General features: G+C 44.8%; 1 protein-coding gene across 2 annotated transcripts in view; it reads left to right on the top strand.

Moving 5' to 3' along the window:
* CRACR2B (calcium release activated channel regulator 2B) overlaps positions 1-19,791 on the top strand; it is a 152,883-nt gene that overhangs the window by 94,579 nt on the left and 38,513 nt on the right. For both annotated transcript variants that reach the window (XM_069624020.1, XM_069624021.1), the window contains exons 5-6: positions 6,976-7,122; positions 8,737-8,827. In XM_069624020.1, the coding sequence (XP_069480121.1) occupies positions 6,976-7,122; positions 8,737-8,827 (238 nt within the window). The remainder of the gene's footprint in view (positions 1-6,975; positions 7,123-8,736; positions 8,828-19,791) is intronic.

The raw sequence follows: 19,791 nt of genomic DNA, 5'->3' as shown, positions 1-19,791 counted from the left end.
CAGACATATAATTGCTCATTTTACTATAGCTGGTAAGATAGCTCAGTGGGTTGAGTGCTCGCTGCTGCGATGTGTGTGTGATCTGCAGGTTTCATGTTAGAATCCCAGCAAGGCCAACTCAGCCTTTCATCTTTCTGATGTTGATAAATGACTATCAACACAGGTTGGGTGATATTGTATGTATATTTATTCTATATAAAGCACTTAAGCATAATAACACATCATTATCATTTGGTCATGGACGTCTGCTTGCATTCACAGTAATTTGGTAATATGGGTTTATACACACTGATCTTAACGATACATATGGTGATCCATTCTTGTATGAAATGTATGTCACATTACAGTGATGTCGTAACCATATTTTTCGCAGTGTACTTAGGAGCAATGCTATGTGATGCCACTTCCTGTATTGTCAGGGGGTGAAAGGTATTGTCCCATTGCTTCCTGTGTTGTCCCTTCCTGTGATGTCATCAGAGGTCAAGGGTCGTGTGATGTCGCTTCCCCTACCCCTGGCATTTTGGTGAAATGGCATCCCTGAAGGTTGACCGAGTGCATATTAGCTGTAGAGATTTGGATATCCCGTTAACTACAATAAGGCGATTTAAAGATCCATTATTATTGATCGCAGGAAAACATTCTGGCGTGGAGGGGAGTGGAATAGGTAGAAATGGCTATGGCACAGTTATGGGTGGTGAGGGTTATAATTTAACTTCTGGTTTTACAGCCGTGCCATTTTGAGAACTAGCATTCTCTGACATTCAAGGGCGCACAGCCTTCACACTTGAGGATAAGCAGATTTTTAAAAGCCCGTTTTAATTCGTTTTTCTCTCCTGTGTTGGCAGAGGCTAAGCATTCCAGGGTAGAGCCATGTGGAGAGGAGTGGGGGGAGGGAGGGCGTCAGATTGGTTGTTGATTTCTCGGGTGAGCCTTCTCACTTATGTCTCCTGGATCACTTACACATTACATTAAAGCTGCAATGACCTATCCTGATTTTATAAAGTGAGGCAGGGCAGGGCAACCTAAAGCACACTATGATGTAAATTCGCAGGGATCCTGGACGTTCTCGCATGATGCCTGTGGCTTCACCAAATTTCTGAAAAATGCCCCTTTTTATGCAATGGTGAAAAAGTATTGTTGGCATCTGAGTCATTTTATTACACAGTGGCAGCTGTCATTTGGCTTATGCATAGTAGCCTTTTACATTAAAAATGCCTCTGGTCAAACACAACACCAAGGATATATTACCTTCAATCGAGTCAAACATCAGTCACCTGCAATGTAAGCCTTCGGTATCTATTTACAGGTGTCAGTCACACTGTGCTGATGTTGAGATTATGCACCTAACTTATGCACCTAAATATTGTTCTGTTTTCAAGTTCATTTGCAATGCATGTTTCTTTGGTTCCTCCATTTTCTGAATGGGCCATCTCCCACTGTATGGAGGTTTGTCTACTGTGAGTACCCCGTAAGCAGGGGTGCTGAGGCGTTCTTCCAATATGTCACTGCACAATTTATGTTCATGATCAGTGAGTGTTGTTACTGTGATGAAATGACTACTGCTGTGCAGGAGCACAACACTGAGTAGTGGCTAAACCGCATACTCAGCCCCACCCTACTTCTAAACCAGAAGTGACCCCCAATAACAAAGATGAAAGAGGCACAACTCGACAGGTATAAATCCTTCAGCTCTTTTGGTAGCTTGGCCCAATGGCAGACCCATACTCTTCAGCAAGGATGTGACCTGATAATAATACAATCAAAACAGAGCACAATGGATCTAGAAAAATAGGACATTTAATAAAACAATCAATCCAAGCAAACTAATTAAAAACAGTAAAAAACTTACCCCTGTAAAAGAAACACAGAAAATGAAAAACTTTGCTGTGAAAGGGGCCTCTGGATTAATAATCAGGGGTGTTTTTTAGCAAGAGACTTAGCAACAATGTCAATTGTTCAAACATATGTACTTGGAAAGTAACAAGGCATAAAAGTCACTATGAGCATCTTCAAAATACAATCATTGTTGGCTGTGGGTGCTTGACAGCATTGAGCAGGGCTTCTAGTCACTTACACTGCAGTTGGCTCACACTGGTGAGTCAGCGTGCAGTTTGTTCAATATGTGGGCTCACGCTGGGTCGAGTTGGCATTCGTGATGATCAAATCAATGGCTTCCAATGGCTCATGATGGCGGTTGAGTCAGCTTGTGAGATGGGCGAGTCCATGGATGTGGCGACTCGAAATGCATCGAGTGTGGTTGTGCCTACTTGCAGATGTCATGAGGGGATAAAACGGGGTGGTCCAAGCTGCTTTGTGTTTTCTGGGTGGCTGGCAGGCCCAATCCAGGGTGTCCAGTGTGGGGATGGGCCTTTAACCACCTTAACCCAAAACATGCCCACACTTAAGAAGCGAGAACACGGTTGTACATAAAGCAGGTTCATTGTACAATGTTCCGGAGCATTCAGATGCTGTTGCACTACCAAACTAATCCGAGTCTGAACAATATAACATCAGTTGGCAGCTTATATACTTTTTGCAACAACGTAAAACACTCCCAGATAATTTATTACCATCCAACCCCCAAATATAATTGGACAAAACCTCTTCAAAGAAATGCAATCTTTTCCCAATTCTTCCATTTTCATTAGCCAGTCTTATCTTGATTATCATCTTCTGTTCATATTCAAAACACACCTCTTCATCGGATTCGTCCGTAGTCGGTCATGACATCAGTACATGGTTAAACAATGGTATTGAAAACATAATTCACTGCTAGCAATAACTGGCCTAAGGCCTTTAACTTTAAGTGTGATTGCACATGGTCTGCTTACATATTTTAGAAATTAGAGGATGGTCTGCATAAACAGGATTTTCCTTGAACTACCGATTGCAATTTCAATTCCCCAGACTCCTGTCGCCTCTAAAAGACCACCTACGTTATGCGGCCCCATGCAGCCTTTGATGACCTGGAAAAACACGTAACCTCCGGACCCTGGCCTCGGGCCTCATGTTTATTACCACCAAACAAATGACTAACCCTCTCTAAAGATTTTAATGCAAAGGGCGAGATAACATCTATTCCCTTCCGGGACTGTAAACCTTCTCCTATTCTTACACTGACCTCTTACTAGGTAACTCATTATTCTTTCATCAAGAATGTCCCTGCTACTTAGAATTCGTATGTAACAGCTAACCGTGGAGCAAAGCACCCCATTTGGGGGTTTGTGTTGTATTTGCAGTTTTAATATTGTATCTTTTCTACGTGCGTGAAGATCTAATATGTATAAATTCTCAATGATTGTAACACTAAAAGTAACATATATTTAACTCCTTTCAATTCATATGGATTTGCAACACTGCCCCGGTACGCTGCCATCCCCCGTCATCAATATGCTGTGCGCAAAATGTATCCCTCATAATAATGGGGACCCTCCTCGACCACACCGACACCAGGAGAAGGTGAGTGCTTAATTTCTGTGCTTGCAGTCCCGGAAGTTGGCTGTCACATAGGATGGGATCCTACATTTCCAATGAGCTGAATTCTGGTTCCAGTGCAAATGCTAGCAGAGGTGGCTCGGTCGGCAGCAGTTCACCACCACTGTTCTGTAGGGATAGTGTGGGTTCAGAGCCCTTGGATTCCATCTGCCTTCAACTCTCTGGCAGAGGTCTTTGGGATAGGCTGCTCCCCATTAGAGATCCAGTGAATCCTGAGTGTCTAAAGATGAATCAAAGGAGAGGTTCCCTCCTCCCTATAAAGGCAAAATGTCCAAATAGATGGGCCCAAATGAAGCCCATTGTAAGGAGAACAAAGCCACGCTCTTGTAACAAATGCCTTTTGCCCTCTGAAATCATACCCAGAGTGCCTGAAGATTAAAAAAACGACCTCTGCCTGTGTCACTTTGTGTTCCAGCAGCAGTCAGAAATGCACATGCAACCTTTAAACGCTGTCCTGTGCTGCTGCAGGTGTGGTGGTGAAGGTATCAGTAGGCACATGTTTTCACTATAACATTGGCATGCAGCCTTTATGAAATTTGTCTGATTTGCAGAGCTCCCTTTCAGAAAGCGATTTGCCAGCATAATTATAATGTAATAAAAATAAATAAAAACCTGGACTATCCCACCCTCACCAGATGGCCATTCTTTCATAGTTACATTGCATCAATGACTGAGGCCTGGTTTAAAGTTCACCTTTGGAATTTTTTGGCATCCATTGTGGTGCTCGCAGGTTGATCTCTGGTGTGTTTGGGACCAGGTCTTGATCTGTTGCTTAAGGGCCCCTTATGAAATGCAAATACAATGTTTGCTTCACCAAAGTAATTAAGTGATATATGATTTACAAAGTTGTGCCTTGTCTTTGCAAGGTTGTTTCACATTTGTTGGCTACTTTATTTCTTGCTATGTAGTTTTCCTCTTCTCACTAAGTGGGAGAAATCAATGCCGCAATGGCAGTGCTAGGTAGCGCATCTTAAAGGCTTCACTTTCTCGAAGTGAATGATAGCATATTCCAGCTTTCTTGGGAATTGGACTGAACTTCGTGGGATAGTCTCCACACAAAGCCTAAGGGTCTCCTTGTGGATCAGCAAGCATTTCCCAGAGGGTTGCATGCCAAACCTCAGGCAGCGATTTTTCAAGTTTGGATTCTCGGACAAACAACTATGTAGTCAAAAAGTGTCTCCTGGTCCACTCTGGATTTGCTCCCTTGGAGTTGCCCAAGGTTTTTCGGAAATATGGTTGTATTTGGTTGAGTTGAGGATTCCAATTGTAGCAATGAAGAATTGTTCTCAACCTTTAGACTTCACACTACATTTGTAATGTTGAAAATAGGATGGCTGTCCTGGTAGCCCCAGAGTAGTTTGTTATCTTCAATCCCTCTGACCTCTCTAGTTATGTAGGGTCTTTTCTTCTTAGCAGATAGTAGACGGAGGTACATACTTGACAAGAGCAAGACACTTCACCAGTCGGGATGACCTTGGGCTGGAGGTCCCTTGTTTAAGGGGGGGGGGGGTGTCCAAGAGGCTCAGAGAAACATTTTCATGGAACTCAGTTCCGATTGAGATTAGGTTGGATGAAGATTACATGTTCTTTCAGAAAAATAAAAAATGCATTTTATTGTAGACACTATTTGTCATCTCCGTTTTCATTGCATACCTCATGGATATGTTGCATTGTTAGTTTGAAAGGTTTTGCTAATTATAGTTCTTTTCATTATTTTGTCGATGTGGTCACCCTTTAAGAAATATTAATAAGTAAGTTATGTCGGTGGCTCCCACTTTACAATTTTGTCTTCACCCTCTTGAGGAAAATCGTCCTCAATCATGTAGGTTGAGGTCCCATGTGAGGTGTTCTTTCTTGGAGCCCTTCACTCTGCTGGTCAGGGAAGGCATCTCTGGAATTACCCTATGAGTTATGTCTAGTGACTGAATGGCCATTTGTCCCTGTGGATGGTCTGATTAATCTGTCTGATTTCTGGTGTTTTTGGTTGCCTTGGTTATGTGGGTCTAGGGTGCCCTCCAAGTGATTGAGGTCTTTTCTGGTTGGGTAATCAAAGGATGGCATGGGACAATCTTCTGACTATATTTCTCAGCATTGACCTGTAATACGTTTTTGTCAGCAACCATTAAGATGTTTGCTCTACAGGCACTTTGTGGTATTTCTGAGACATCTATCGGAGCTAGTGAGCCTATGTGTTACATGTTCATCACATGCAACACACAGGCAGATGTGTGCGAGTGCCATTCAAAGACTGTGCTCTGCATTGTAAGGACTTCATGAGTGACTGTGACAAGGATGTCTTCAACAATATTCTTAGCTATCACACATGGGAGTTCTGGGTGAGAAGTCAGGTGCAAGTGTTCACAGGGAAAGAAATGGCTTAAGTGTGAAGATCCTGGAGGCAACGTTTTTTCAGTAGATGGGGTCCCCGTTATTGTAAGAACCGTGCCAAGCTAGAGCAGGGTTGCCATGAAGGATCCCGGGAAGTGATAAAAGCAATTTCTCGCCTTTTGGCCGCATCAGAGCATTAATGTGGCAATAAGCCCCGAGCCGGGACGCCATTACCGCCTAAGGTAATGCTGTGGGGGCACATAGTTATAGGCCCGAGCGTAGGCCCATCAGGCGGTAATGGCCCACCAACGAGAGGCTTATTGCCATTAGTATTCCGGGATTTTAAGCTCCGGGATACTAATGGTGTTGTTTTATTTTTAAATCAGCATTTGTTTGTGCCATTTGAAAAGGCGGCCGCTGCAGTACGCATTAGTTCTGGAGAGACTAGAACGCGTGTACTGCTTTATTACTACGGATCAAAGGGTGCCATATTGGGGCAAGTTGATCCGTAGTAATGAATGGGGAGGTAATGTAGTAAGATGTGACAACATCGGGCTCGCAGGTTATGCAAGTTTGTTTCTAGAAATGGCAGAGGATAGTGGTGAGCGAGATGCACGCCAATGCGTAAACGGGATTACACTGTGGTAAGGCTCACAATTGAGCCAATCCACATCAGTGTTTCCCGTAGCATCGGTGCACCGGGTACTAATGGGAGGAAGAAGGATGGTGTGCGGGTGGATAAAATTTCAGGATGCAGAGAGTGACATTTTATGATTCTTACGGTCTAATCATTTCGGTGTCCAAGTCAAGAGGGACAGCATTTTGGGGCTGTGCAGCCTATGAACATTCTTTCTGATACTGATATTAATGTATTGTGGGGATAGTTTTATCAATCCACATTGAAAGCCCTCATTCTGTTGATGAGCTTCAGTAAAGGGTTCATATCTTCTGAATGTGTGTAGTTGCTTGTTGACCTTAAATACAGAAACAACAAAACATCACTCAGTCTCTCAAATTCCTATTGCGTGCTTTTAAAAGGTGGGCAGCTCATGTCTTCCCCTGCTTCAGTGGAATGCCCAATTGCAAGTTTGCCATCTGGATGTGGCTGAAACAGATGACATTCAACTACTGTCTTTTCTTTCTTTTTCCTAGTCAGAGAGAAGTCCGGGAGCTTTGGGCCAGGCTTCGGAAGGATCGGCCGGAGCTCCTGGCCAATTTTGAAGAATTTCTCTTTCGGGTTTCCTCGTACATCCGGGAAGTACATCATGAGAAGGAGTCCATGGAGCAGGCGCTAAAACGGTGAGAAGAATTGTGGGGAATTGTGTACACTTTTAGAGTTTTTATTACTTTGAGCAGAACACACTGTTCATCCCACCACAATCACTGTGCTCCAATATATTAGCTTGACTGTTGTGGTTATGATCGCATTTTTACCCAATCACAAGGACTCTGTGTGCATGTTCTCATAACGAGTAGGGCTGCTGACACATAGTCACTGCACTACTACCAAAAACTGAACAACTACGACTTTTAACACTCAGTATTCATCCAACCACTTGGACTGTGATCAATTACTGCCTCCGAAATAGCTTATTTTACCTCTATTTTACCTCTATCATTGTAATGTATTGTTAATTACAGTACAATTACTAGAGTTCACACCTCACATTTTATAAACTCTGTAATGTGCACATTAAAAAAGTGCATATGCCTCTGTACGGTATTGTGGTTGTCATGTTGGCACAGTTACGATCACAGCAATTTTGGTAGCAGGATTTGGGTGCCAAATTCATTGAAGTAGCAACTTGTATATATAACCCATGTGTATGTGGAGTTGGGAAGGGTCCAGCAAGACTTGTCCTTGGCCTGGGATCGAATATCTCTATCGGCATGGGATTGGGAGCCAATGGAGAGATTGAAATCTCTCCATTGGTTCCCAGTGGATGCAAGGATTAAATTGAAAACCCTTTGCATTGTCCACAAGGCTTTCTGGGACCTGGGTCCAACATACCTTCAGCTATCCCTCCTCAAATACCTCCCTTCTCGAGCTCTCCGCTCCTCTACCTCTAACTCCCTCGGGGTCAGTCGTTTTTAAAAGAAACAAGCTGGGGGTAGATCTCTGTCCACGGCTGGGGCCACCCTCTGGGACAGCCTCCCTGCCACTCTAAAACTTGTAGAGAACCATCTCTGGTGTCGGAAGCACCTCAAGACCTTCCTCTTTGCTTCTGCCTTCACCTCTCCTCTCCCCTGCTGATTTTGTTCTCCCCTGGCACTGTGCACCTGGCCACCCTCTGTGCTCCGGGCACAGGTACCTGTTCACCCTGCAACCCTCCCGCACTGCCTCTGGGCCCCCCTTGCACTGGGGTGTGTATCTGTATCCATGCAGTCCCCTCGCCCCTTTTTTTCTTCCTGCAATTATTTCAGACCTAACCAGTCTGCAGCCTTAACCCAGCACTTGCCACTTGCTGGCTGCACTACCATTGTTTGTTGCCTTTATTATTTATTAATTAATGTATTTTTATTTATCTGTTTCTACTTGCTCTGCACTTTCCTTTTCTCCCCCCTTCCATGCACTTTTCCTCCTCGCCCTCTCCCATGGACTTGAGCGTTCTCAATGTCACTGGGCCTAGTAAGATCGTTGTTTCGTTCTCCCCTGTTCCCCTTCACTTGCCTTGTCGCGCTCTGAAACACTTGTGTATGAGTGTGATATAAATAAATTATCATGTCATAGCATATCACCAAAGGGATGATCATGACCAGACTGATCAGTATTGAAATAGAAAGGTCTAAGTGCTTTTGCCGTCATCCCCCGTAGCTATAGAATCCCGGTTTCATTATTGTATGGAAGGTTGTCATCGGCTCCCACGGTACATCTCATGAACCCCTAATTGCTCCCCTTCTTTCCCATTCTAGGAAGGAGACAGATCATGGGCGGGAGGTTAGGTGCCTCTATGAGGAGATGGAGCAGCAGATCAAAGCTGAGAAGGAACGACTGCTGGGCAAGGTATGTATCTTTCATCTGGTTCTTGTAACTAAGCCCTGGCGAACGTATTTAGCTGTATACTGAATCGGCCGAATTATGCGTCATTCTGTCGAGCTGAGCATCTCTGAACTTTCTTCCGGGTTTCGGACACATGATTCAGGTGAGTCGAGCACCAAATTAATAAATCAAGCATGTACGGTTGCAGCTGGTGATCAGTCTGGTAGCAGAGATGTCTTTACGGGAGGGCAAAAGGGGCACTTGCCCCGGGGCCCCACCTTGGAGGGGGGCCCACAAGGTTGCCTGAGCTAAAGAGGTCAGTTCCCATTAATCACCAAACTCAAATAGCACACATCAAATAGTTTATGGGCGTGCTGCTGAGGCACTAAACCTATTGGCTGTCTGTTATTGACAAGTCCGTTCTGCTTTGATGAAATCATTCTGTAATGCTTTCTGTGTTCACTGTGGTATACGTAGTGTGTGTGTTCACTTTGGCACAACTCCTGAAGCATTCAACCTTTCTGTGGGGATTATATTGATAAGTTGAAATGCATATTGATAAATCTGAGTGAGTTCAAAAGATAGCGCAGTGTGCAAGATTACAATACCATATTCCAGCAAGGTCGACTCAGTCTTTCCCATGTCTGAAGATGATTAGCCTGCATGCATATGTACTTTGTTTTGTAGCGCAACGGGTGCTATTATCAGCAATGTACCTGCACCAGATAGCGATCACTTTAAAAATAAACTAGAAATTGGGTTGTTCAGATGGGGAGTTGTAAAACCTAGGCAGACACCTCCAATGATGAGCATAAAGTATTAGTATAGAGAGGTGATTGGGTATCTATATTCAGGACCATGGAACCAAAGCATTCATGCTTGTATCTTGGCTTTTCCAGCAGACAATATAGTGATCCTGGACAAATCATCTTATCACTAACATTACTGTGCTGTCTTCTTTTGTGAAATGGTTTGCCTTCTCATATGCTGATGGCATTGTTTAGCCCATTACTGGATCTTTCTTTTTTTTTGGGCCATTTCAGTGAAAGGGGTTCTAGACAGAAGAAAGCAGAACAGGTTATAGCAAGCCTCTGGCAAGCATACTTTAAGGTCTGCTCGTATGACAGAAAAAACTGTTTTCTTTTTTGTACAATTCCGATTTTTTTCCTGCAAGTTTATAAGTAGCTGCACAAGCCTGTGTTTGGGGTAAATACAAAAGCAAAAACCAGATAAAATCTTTTAGAATCACACCAATTATTATGCTGGCCCTTATGTATTTCCTGTGATGATGGAGCCAATGAAGCTAGAATAATTCAAATTTTGCATAATTTACTTCTATACCATTTTGTTTTTAAAAATTGCCACTTGTGGTTATGTTATTTGTGCACCTTCCAAGTCAATTCTATAAAATTTGATTATTTTAGTTCATGGTAAGAACTGGAAAATAAAGCAATAAAGTGTCAGCATTGCAGGGTGGGTGCAAATTCCAGCATCACCTCTTAACCAATGTGTCATCCGGGGCATTGCATTTAATCTCGTATTGCCATACTTGTCAAAATTGCAGGTCTCTGATTCTTTCAAAATTGTCACTCTTCAGGGTGATTTAGTTCTCAGGGTATGAGCTTAAAAAAAGCTTTACAGTTTCACTGGCTATAGTGTTGCTTCCTCTATGACAATAGTGAGCACTGATATATTGCACACCACAGCCACTTTTTCCCTGCTCTCTAATGGCAACACTACTTGAGAACCATTCCCTCTTCTAACCTCAGTGTATATGGATACAGACACATTTGCAGTAGCTTCTAAACTCCATCCACTATCTATGCTATGGTATGCATATCTTTCTCCTTGCATCCAATTGATATTTGTATCCATGCTTGAACTATTTTGCATTCTGTGATGTAGCTAACCTGAGCCATCTGTCTATTCTAGATTATGTGGACCTTTTAACATACAATCTGTGTTCTGTATTTAGATTATGGTCAGAATACCTTCCTCGGGGCTGCTATTGAAGCAATAAGCCCCAAGCCAGGGCAGCATTGCTGCCCCAGTTAATGCCCCGGGGCCCATAGTTACAGGCCTGAGCGAAGACCTGAAGCGATAATGCCCCCCTGGCAAGGGGCTTGTTGCTATTAGTACCCCGGCCCATCGGGGCCGGGGTACTACACATAGTCCCTTCTTCCTTTCCATAGTGGCGTGTCGCAGATCGGGAGCGGACGCGCTGGAGGCAGAAGTGTTTCCAGCACGTCTGCTCCCGAAAAGGTTATGAAAAAAGCAGGTAAGTGGAGGGAAGGGAGAGGGGAGGGAAGGAATATCTGTAGAGGGGGAGGGGAGCAGGGGAGGAGGGAAAGGGGAGCCTTTTCTTGCAGGGAAAATGATGGCCTCCAGTCCTGAGGAGGCTGGGAGCAGAAGGAGTATGCCCCCATTCTGAGACATCTTATTGGCCGAGAGGCTGCCCCTCCTCTACAACTCCCACCCCCGCCCGCTGGGTACTAATTTTGAAAAGTGTCCTATACTTCTTCTAGAAAACAAGGACCCTTGTCGTGGACTGATAATGTTTCCCTTAAAATGCTACTTGCTTATCATTCCGATTACAGCAAGAATGAAGAGGGTAAGGGACTGAATGGGAGTACCCATTCTTATTGTGATCGCTGCAAGGCAGTATATCAAGCTATGAGTTGTGATCCCGGAAAAGGGGGGGTGTCCAGGTATTCTGGATACCTTAATTCAAGTGGTTCGGTGGAGCAGGGCCTCAAGGATGTCTATGCCACTGCCCCAAAAGTGCTTAATGTGGCCCTGTCTTGTAGGTAGAAGTAAGAGGTTTGCTAGAGCAGTAGATGGAGAGGTATACAATTTAATTTGGATTTAGTTGAAGGAGAGGGAGAACATTAAAATAGGACTTAGTTCAGGGAGAGTTGGGCAATTAAAATGGGATGTAGTTGAAGCCGAGGTCGAACATTAAAATGTGATTTGGTTAAGTGAGACATACACAAGGTCATATTTTTTTTTAACACATAGGGAGATCATCCATATGGCCACTTTGAATAGCATTCATACACATGAAATTCCTGGCTAGTGATTAAGAATTGAGGACAGAATCCCAGAATTCTAAGGATTGAGGACAAAATCCCAGAATTCTAAGGATTGAGGACAAAATCCCAGAATTCTTTTGAGCCAACAATGACATTACATTCTGGGGCTGTAATTGAGTGTACCATCTTTTTGTGGCAAAATAGTAGTCGTGAAAAGAAAATCATTGAACTGTTTCGATGCAGGATAAACATTCAGTGGATGACCTCACAGGGGATGGCATCACAAAAGGATGGCACACTTCAGTTAGTGTGCCATCCTTTTCTGGTGAGATAGAAAATACTATGAAATGGAATATCCTACAATTGTGTGGAGATGGATAAATACTTTCTGTGGCTGTAACTGAGCGTGTCAGACTTTTGTGACAGCTCAACAAAGAGAGCTACCACGTGAGATTAATAACAACCTGTTTAATATTTGGAATACATCCATCTAATCACTTGGAGCACAAATAGCGCAGTACGGTGTCAAATCCAGAGGAGCTCCATAACAAGATATGTTACAGAAACGCTGTATTTTATTACTCATTAAACATCTAATAATGTCACATATGTTTCACATATCAATAACAACACAATACTGAATAAATAAATAACAGTGTACACAAGTTACAATAAATACATGCGGACACTATACAGAAGGCACAAACATTTTCAGGCAATTCGGTAGGCACAACAGCATGACTTATTTTGCCTATCACTTTTGTCTCGTAGCGCTTTCTCACTTTTGTGTCGAGACCAAATACCAGAAGCAAAAGGAAAATCTTGGAGTTGTTTGGAGGCCGAAGATGACATGTGGTGGCTGTAACTGAGCGTGAGGCACGCGTGCTCCCATCTAGTGGCTACCAGTACTAGTAAGGCGAGAATCTCGGTGGCCACCTTGGGAGACACGCGTACATGATAGTTTGTCAGTGGGAGGAGAAAGAACCATCTTTAGTGCCAGCATCTCTGCTGAATCTCAAATGCTGTGTGCACTGGGCATTCCAGAGTGTGTAGGAATCCATTTCACTGGCAGCAGGACCTGTTGCTCTGCTGCTGCAGGCAGAGGAGGAGGAGGATGCTTAGTTCACTATCTCTGCGCACAAAGTGGGGAGCGGTGCAGATTGTATCTATGGTCGGTTGAGCTGTGAGAAACACACCGTGTAGATGAGCTGGCGTGCCAGGAGACACAATAAACAGTGTACAGGACTATGTGAAGTTTCTGGTCTGCACCACCACCTCCAATAAGTCTGAATAACGAAGACGATGATGACTAACTAAGGCCCATCAGAGGTCAGGATGCAAAACATGATTATGGAACCACTGATGCCGAAGAGGAGCACAATGCCACAGTTACAGAGATGGGAGGGAAATACACCTGTGTACAATGTCTTTCAAACACTAACTTTAAGATCTGAAAGTGCAAACCCTCAGGATGTGGAAGGCAGACATCCAACACCATGCTTTTGAGACATGCGCACACTTTCCTAGCCCACCACAAAAATCCATAGTGTGGAATTGAATGAGCAGTGAAAAGACCTAGAACATCTCACTGGTATCCCGTTGTTTAAAAGGCTTTCTTTTGAAAGCCTGCATTTTGGTCGACTCGATCAAATATGCATACATATGCATGGATATGTACATGTGTATGTAGAAGTGAAGGAGAATGGAGATGGGGGTAGGGAGTGGGGGAAGTGTGGGTGCGGAGTAGGGAGGGGGCGCATGGTGGTGGAGGGGTGGCCTCCATAACAACAAAACAAGGTTGAATTCAGGTCAACCAAAACCAGTCGACCATACTGCAGACTTTCAAAAGAAAATCATTTAAAGCCGCTCTTTGTGCAAGAAAACATGATACTGGAGATGTGCTTAAGTGGCACATCTTTGTGGCCCCGTATAATGGAGCACAATGCACGGGATTAGGATGAACACCCAAGACCTCAACAGTGGCCCTCACACCAGCAGCCAAACACTACACCAGCCCCAGACAGTGCTGTCACCCCAGAAAACATTGATGCTTTGCAACATTGTTCCAGATGCTTGGAGCAAGCCCACTTCCCACAGCCATATGGGTGTGTGCCAGGTCATTGCAATGGACACCTTAGAACATGTACTAAACTATTGCAGGTCGCATGACCATGTGAGATTGCTCCCGGCTAACCTGGTGGTAATGTGGCCTATGGTATTTCCAGTCTTTTTACCAAACAAAACTGACCACAGATCTTTTTTTTATCAAACTGTTTTGTTGTCGCAAAATGTTGGGTTAGTTTGGGTGAGGCCATATGAGATGGGAAGAGGGTGGGGATTGGGGAATGGTAGGAAGAGCGTGGGGGTCCCCCCTTACATTGTGCTGGAACTAAATGGTGACCATTCTTGCCAGATTATGCACTACAGAGGGCAGAGAATTACAAATAGCAGCCATTACAGAAGGTAGACCTATTACCCAAGGTCCAATCATAGGACACAAATCGCATAGGAAAGTGGGTCCACAAATCAGGATCCACGTTTAGTCAATCACCCAATCAAACAGAATGTAAAAGGAGGCAGAGGTTGGCTGAATTTGTGGGAGACAGGACAGTGTTCCAAGCAAAGATTTCTGATCAAAGAAAGAGGTTAGTGAGAGAAGAAGAGGGAAACAGTGCTGTGTCCAGACCATGGGGGTAGGCTGCACCCTATGATCCAAAGCTTGAGGAAAGCCAGGATTGCAATACAAATGTGAGGGGTCAGGAATGAGAGACGGACAAAAAGTTGTAATGTTTTCACTATCAAACATCTTTATTAAAATAAAAGGGTTGAATAAAGGCCTCTCTGTCCCTAGCCTTAAGAGAGTTTTGCTACCTAGAAAACTAAAACTAAAGACCAGTCCTTGTCCAATATTCAAAACATATAAACTGTCCCTGTTTCCGAAACATACTAATCTGACCCTCACACTAGGAACAAACAACTAAGGGTGCAAGGAAATGTTTGAGTTATGTTTGGCAAAAAGTGTTCACAACTAAAACAAAATGAACTTAACCAAAACAGTCTTTTCCAGGGGGAAATTGTAACGCTTACCTGATTCCCACAGAGGCGCTGACCCAAACTGGACTGCTACAGTTGCTTCTATGACTATGATGAGGCATAGAACTCAGAAGACGCTCTGGGCAGGACCTCCGAATATTGACTGTCTGGCTTGTAAGGTGAGTTTTCTGCAGGTGGAAGAAAAAGGGGCAATTACAAGCTGGTTGGATAAGTTCTCCCACCAATCTTCTGCTTTTCCCACTTCTTGGTTCTCGACTGGTCTCCACAAACTCTCACCTTTTGGTTTAGTAAAGCCAAACTCGCCATCCTGCTTCTGGTGCAGGGGCGCGTGGAATCCAGTTACGTCACTGGATGATTTCAGTGTTTAGGCTCAGTGTCCTTTTGTGGCTTGTAATAGTCCTTCAGGTGCCGAGGAGCTGTTGGCAACACCACCACTGCTGTGCAAGAAGAGGCTTGTGAGTATAGAAGATCTGAGGCCGCTTCTGAAGGAGCAACCTTTTATAATGTCCTTTTCTGTCTTTCAGGTGCCGAGATGCTGTGGGCGATGCTGTTGCACGTGCGGTGGCAAGTAAGTATAACTGAATTGTGGCCGTTTCCAAATGGGCGCCTCTGATAATGTCTTTTCCTTCCTTTCAGGTGCCGAAATGCTGAGGGCGATGCTGCCGCTGCTGCGCGTGAAGAAGCGCGTAAGTATTACTGAATTGTGGCCACTTCAAAATGGGCACCTCTAATAATGTCTTTTCCTTTCTTTCAGATGCCGAAATGCTGAGGGCGATGCTGCCGCTGCTGCGCGTGAAGAAGCGCGTAAGTATAACTGAGTTGCGAACCCTTCGGCTCGGACACCACTAACAATGTCTTTTGTCTTCCAGGTGCTGGGATGCTGCTGAAGCGAAGGCCGCGGTAAACTCCGGTGTGATCACGGATGGATAAGGTAAGCGAGCGCAGCTGCGAGCGTGTTGCCCGTTTTCTAACCTTATGTCTTTATTTGCAGGTTGTCGGAGACTGGGCTCTTGTGGCTGAATTCTGGTGAGTAGATGTTCCTGTGCCTTTTCTTCATCCACAGGTTGCTGCTCAAGAAGCTGAGGGTGTGTCTGGACCTGGAATGCAGGAGCCGACTCGGTGAGCGTCCTGCTGCTGTTGCAGAATAACGCAAAGCACGTGAATTCTATCGAGCGTGGTTTAAATAGTGGAGAAGTGCTTTGGTGCGTATTCTTCCTCCAGACTCACCCAGGTAAGAAAAAGAGTTCCTGTAACAGAGGATTGGTCCCTCCCAGCCAGTGGCTGGGACTTCACCCAGCTTGGATTGTTCTAGGTGAGTATGCAGCATGGTCTGCCACAGGTAAGTCCACCCAATCACTACTGCACACTTTAAGAATATGAGCCCGGCGCCCATGGCGCCGGGACTGTGGTTCCTTATAAGCCTGGCGCCAGAGGCGCCAGGACATGGTCCAAAGGGCCCCTGTAGGGGTCTGCTAGAACCGGGGGTGTGGATGATGAGCCTGCTTCCGGGGACGCTGTGCCAGTCTTGGCTCCTCGGGAGTAGCGCTCATGACAGCACCCCCCCTTAAGGCCCCTCCCAAACTTGTCCTCCCCGGGGGTTTTGGTTTATCGGGAAAGGTTCGGTGGAATTCCCTGACTAGACGAGGAGCATGGACGTAGTCATAGGGTTCCCAGGATCTTTCCTGGGGTCCGTAGCCTTTCCAGTCGATTAGGTAGAATAGTTTTGATTTGATGATCTTGGAGTCCAAAATGTTTTTAACTTCAAATTCGGGCTCTCCATTCACCTGAATGGATTCTGGAGGTCTGGTCAGTCTGGTTCCAGGTTGCATGGGTTTCAAAAGAGATACGTGAAACACAGGATGTATTCTCATATGGGTTGGCAAATCTAATTTAACGGCCACTGGATTAATTATGGCCGTAATTGAATATGGTCCCAGGTATTTGGGGTTGAAGGTGCAAGGTCCTTTTAGCGATTAATGTTTGGTGGACAACCAGACTTGATCCCCAACCTGGTATTGAGGGGCATCGCTTCGGTGTTGGTCTGCTCCTTTTTTGTACCTTTCTTTAGCTTGTTGTAGATGTGCAGTCGCTTCCTTGAAAGCTTGGGTAATAACATAGTGCAACTGATCTACGGCGGGTATTCCAAGATCTTGAGGTGGGTCGAGGTTGGAGGTTCGAGGATGAATTCCATACAAGATGTAGAAGGCACTCTTCCCGGTTCCCGAATGAACTGAATTGTTGTATGCATATTCAGCTATCCAAAGGATGTCCTTCCAGTTGCTTTCAGACTCTTGTAGCATGCATCGTAAATATTGTTCGAGAGTCTGGTTTGTTCTCTCGGTTTGCCCGTTGGTCTGGGGGTGATGGCTGGTTGAAAGTCTTACATCGATTTGAGCTGACCGACAACAACTATGCCAAAAGTGAGAAATAAACTGGCTTCCTCTATCAGAGATTAGTACCGACGGGAAGCCATGTAACCGGACAATGTTTTCAAGGAATTCTCTGGCTAGTACTGAAGCTGAAGGTAAGCCTTTTAGCGGAATGAAGCGGGCCATTTTAGAAAACAAATCCACAATAACGAGAATAGTGTTGTACCCGGAACAAGAGGGTAAGTCTGTGATGAAGTCCATGGAAAGCGTATGCCAGGGACACGGTGGAATGTCTAATGGTTGCAGAAGACCAGCCGGCCTTTTCTTTTGACCCTTGTTTTGAGCGCACACACCACAGGACATCACAAATTCTTTTATGTCTTTTCTCCATGAAGGCCACCAGAAGTGTCTCTTCACTTTTTCTGTGGTTTTGGCGATGCCAGGGTGACCCTCCATTAATGAATCATGATAACAGGAGATTACCTGTTTTTGTAAATCGGCGTGTGGTAGGAATAATCGTCCTTGAAAATAAGGCAAGTCATTGTTTACGGTGAAGTTCTCTCCTCTTTGTAACCAGCTCTGTAAGTCTGATGGGGTCACAAGTTGTTTAGTTTTTGCCTCAATATCCTCGATAGATTGCAAAGAAGTCAGACCCAAGATCCTTTGTTCAGGAATTATTGGTACGGGTTCGGGATTGACAACGTTATCTCCCATTCCAATTCGGGAAAGAGCATCCGCTTTGCCGTTCTTGTTGCCCGGGCGGTAAGTGATCACAAAGTCAAATTCAGCAAAGAATAGAGCCCAGCGAAGCTGTCTGGAGGATTGAGCTTTGGCGGTTTTCAGATACTGTAGATTTCGATGATCGGTGATCACCGTAACGGTGTGTTTAGCCCCGAGGAGATAATGCCACCAGGCCTTAAAGGCAGATTTAATAGCTAAAAGCTCTTTGTCTGTGATGGTGTAATTAATCTCAGGCGCCAAGAACTTTCGAGACCAAAACGCCACAGGATGCAGTTGGTTAGTCTCTGGATCCCTTTGTGATAGAACTGCTCCCATTGCTAAGCTGGAGGCGTCGGTTTCAACGATGTAAGGGAGATCCGGGCGTGGGTGTTTCAGTATTGGCGCCGAGGTGAACTTGGCCTTTATCTCTTGGAAGGCTTGTTCAGCTTCTGCAGACCATTCAAAGCGCTTATTTTTTCTTAAGAGGGATGTGATGGGTTGTACCACTCGTAAAAACTCTGGAATAAACCTGCGGTAAAAATTGCCAAAGCCTAGCATGCTTTGAACGCCTTTCACGGAAGTAGGAGATGGCCATTTGAGGATTGCGTCAACTTTTCTCGAGTCCATGTGGACTCCTTTGGGTGTCAGAATAAATCCCAGAAATTCTACCTCGGTGACATGAAAGGCACATTTCTCGAGCTTGGCAAAGAGTTTATGTTGGTGAAGTTTTTCAAGGACCGCCCTAACATGATTTCGATGATCAGCTTCCGAAGATGAGTACACAAGAATGTTGTCTATGTAGACGACAACACAGACATCAATGAGCTCTCTGAGGACGTCATTCATGAAATATTGGAAGGCGGCCGGCGCATTGCATAGTCCGAAGGGCATCACTTGGTATTCAAATAGCCCATACTTAGTGCGAAATGCCGTCTTCCATTCATCACCTTCCTTGATCCGTACCAAATGATAAGCTCCCCGGAGATCAAGCTTGGTATAAATACAGGTGTTTTTCACCTGGTCGAGGAGTTCCGGGATCAGAGGTAAGGGGTATCTGTTTTTTACTGTTATCTGATTCAGAGCACGGTAATCAATACAGGGTCTGAGGTCACCTTCTTTTTTGGTACGAAGAACAGAGCCGAGGATGCAGGAGACTTTGACGGGCGGATAAAGCCATTGGCCAGATACTGGTCTAAATACTGTCGCAGATGAAGGTTCTCAGGCTCGGTGAGGGCGTAAATCCTACTGCAAGGGGGAGTTGCACCGGGTAGAAGATCTATCTGACAATCGTATGATCTGTGAGGTGGCAAGGTGTTAGCCTGTTCCTTTTGAAAAACATCTTGGAACTCTCGATACTCTTGAGGTAATTGTGGACCGTCAGTCGTTGCTGACGCTAGGCCAATGCTGGGTCGTGGATAGCAGGTTGGTGCACACTCAGGGAACATTATCGTCTTTGCTCGCCAATCAATCTGAGGGTTGTGTTTCTCCAACCAAGGGATTCCTAGGATTACTTGGAATTGAGGAGCCTTGATCACGTCGAACACAATTACCTCCCGATGCCCGTCTTGGCCTAGTAACGTCACTTCAGCAGTGGTATGGGTTACCGGTCCGGAGGCGTTTTCGGTCCCATCCACCGTGGTAATGATGTCTTTAACCGTCTTTGGACAAAGAGGTAGGTTCATCCTGGAAGCCAATTCGCGGTCCACGTAATTTCCTATTGCTCCACTATCAATGAATGCCTTAATAGCATGCAAACGTTCTGGTTGCTTTGGGTTTACGAGGACCATAGGCATTATGAAGTGCGAGGTCAAAG

Source organism: Ambystoma mexicanum, chromosome 11, assembly GCF_040938575.1.
Source record: "Ambystoma mexicanum isolate Mex_15411 chromosome 11, UKY_AmexF1_1, whole genome shotgun sequence".
NCBI classification, from domain to species: Eukaryota; Metazoa; Chordata; class Amphibia; order Caudata; family Ambystomatidae; genus Ambystoma; species Ambystoma mexicanum.
The sequence above is the reverse complement of the archived record's forward strand: the minus strand, read 5'-3'. Positions and strand labels throughout refer to the sequence as shown.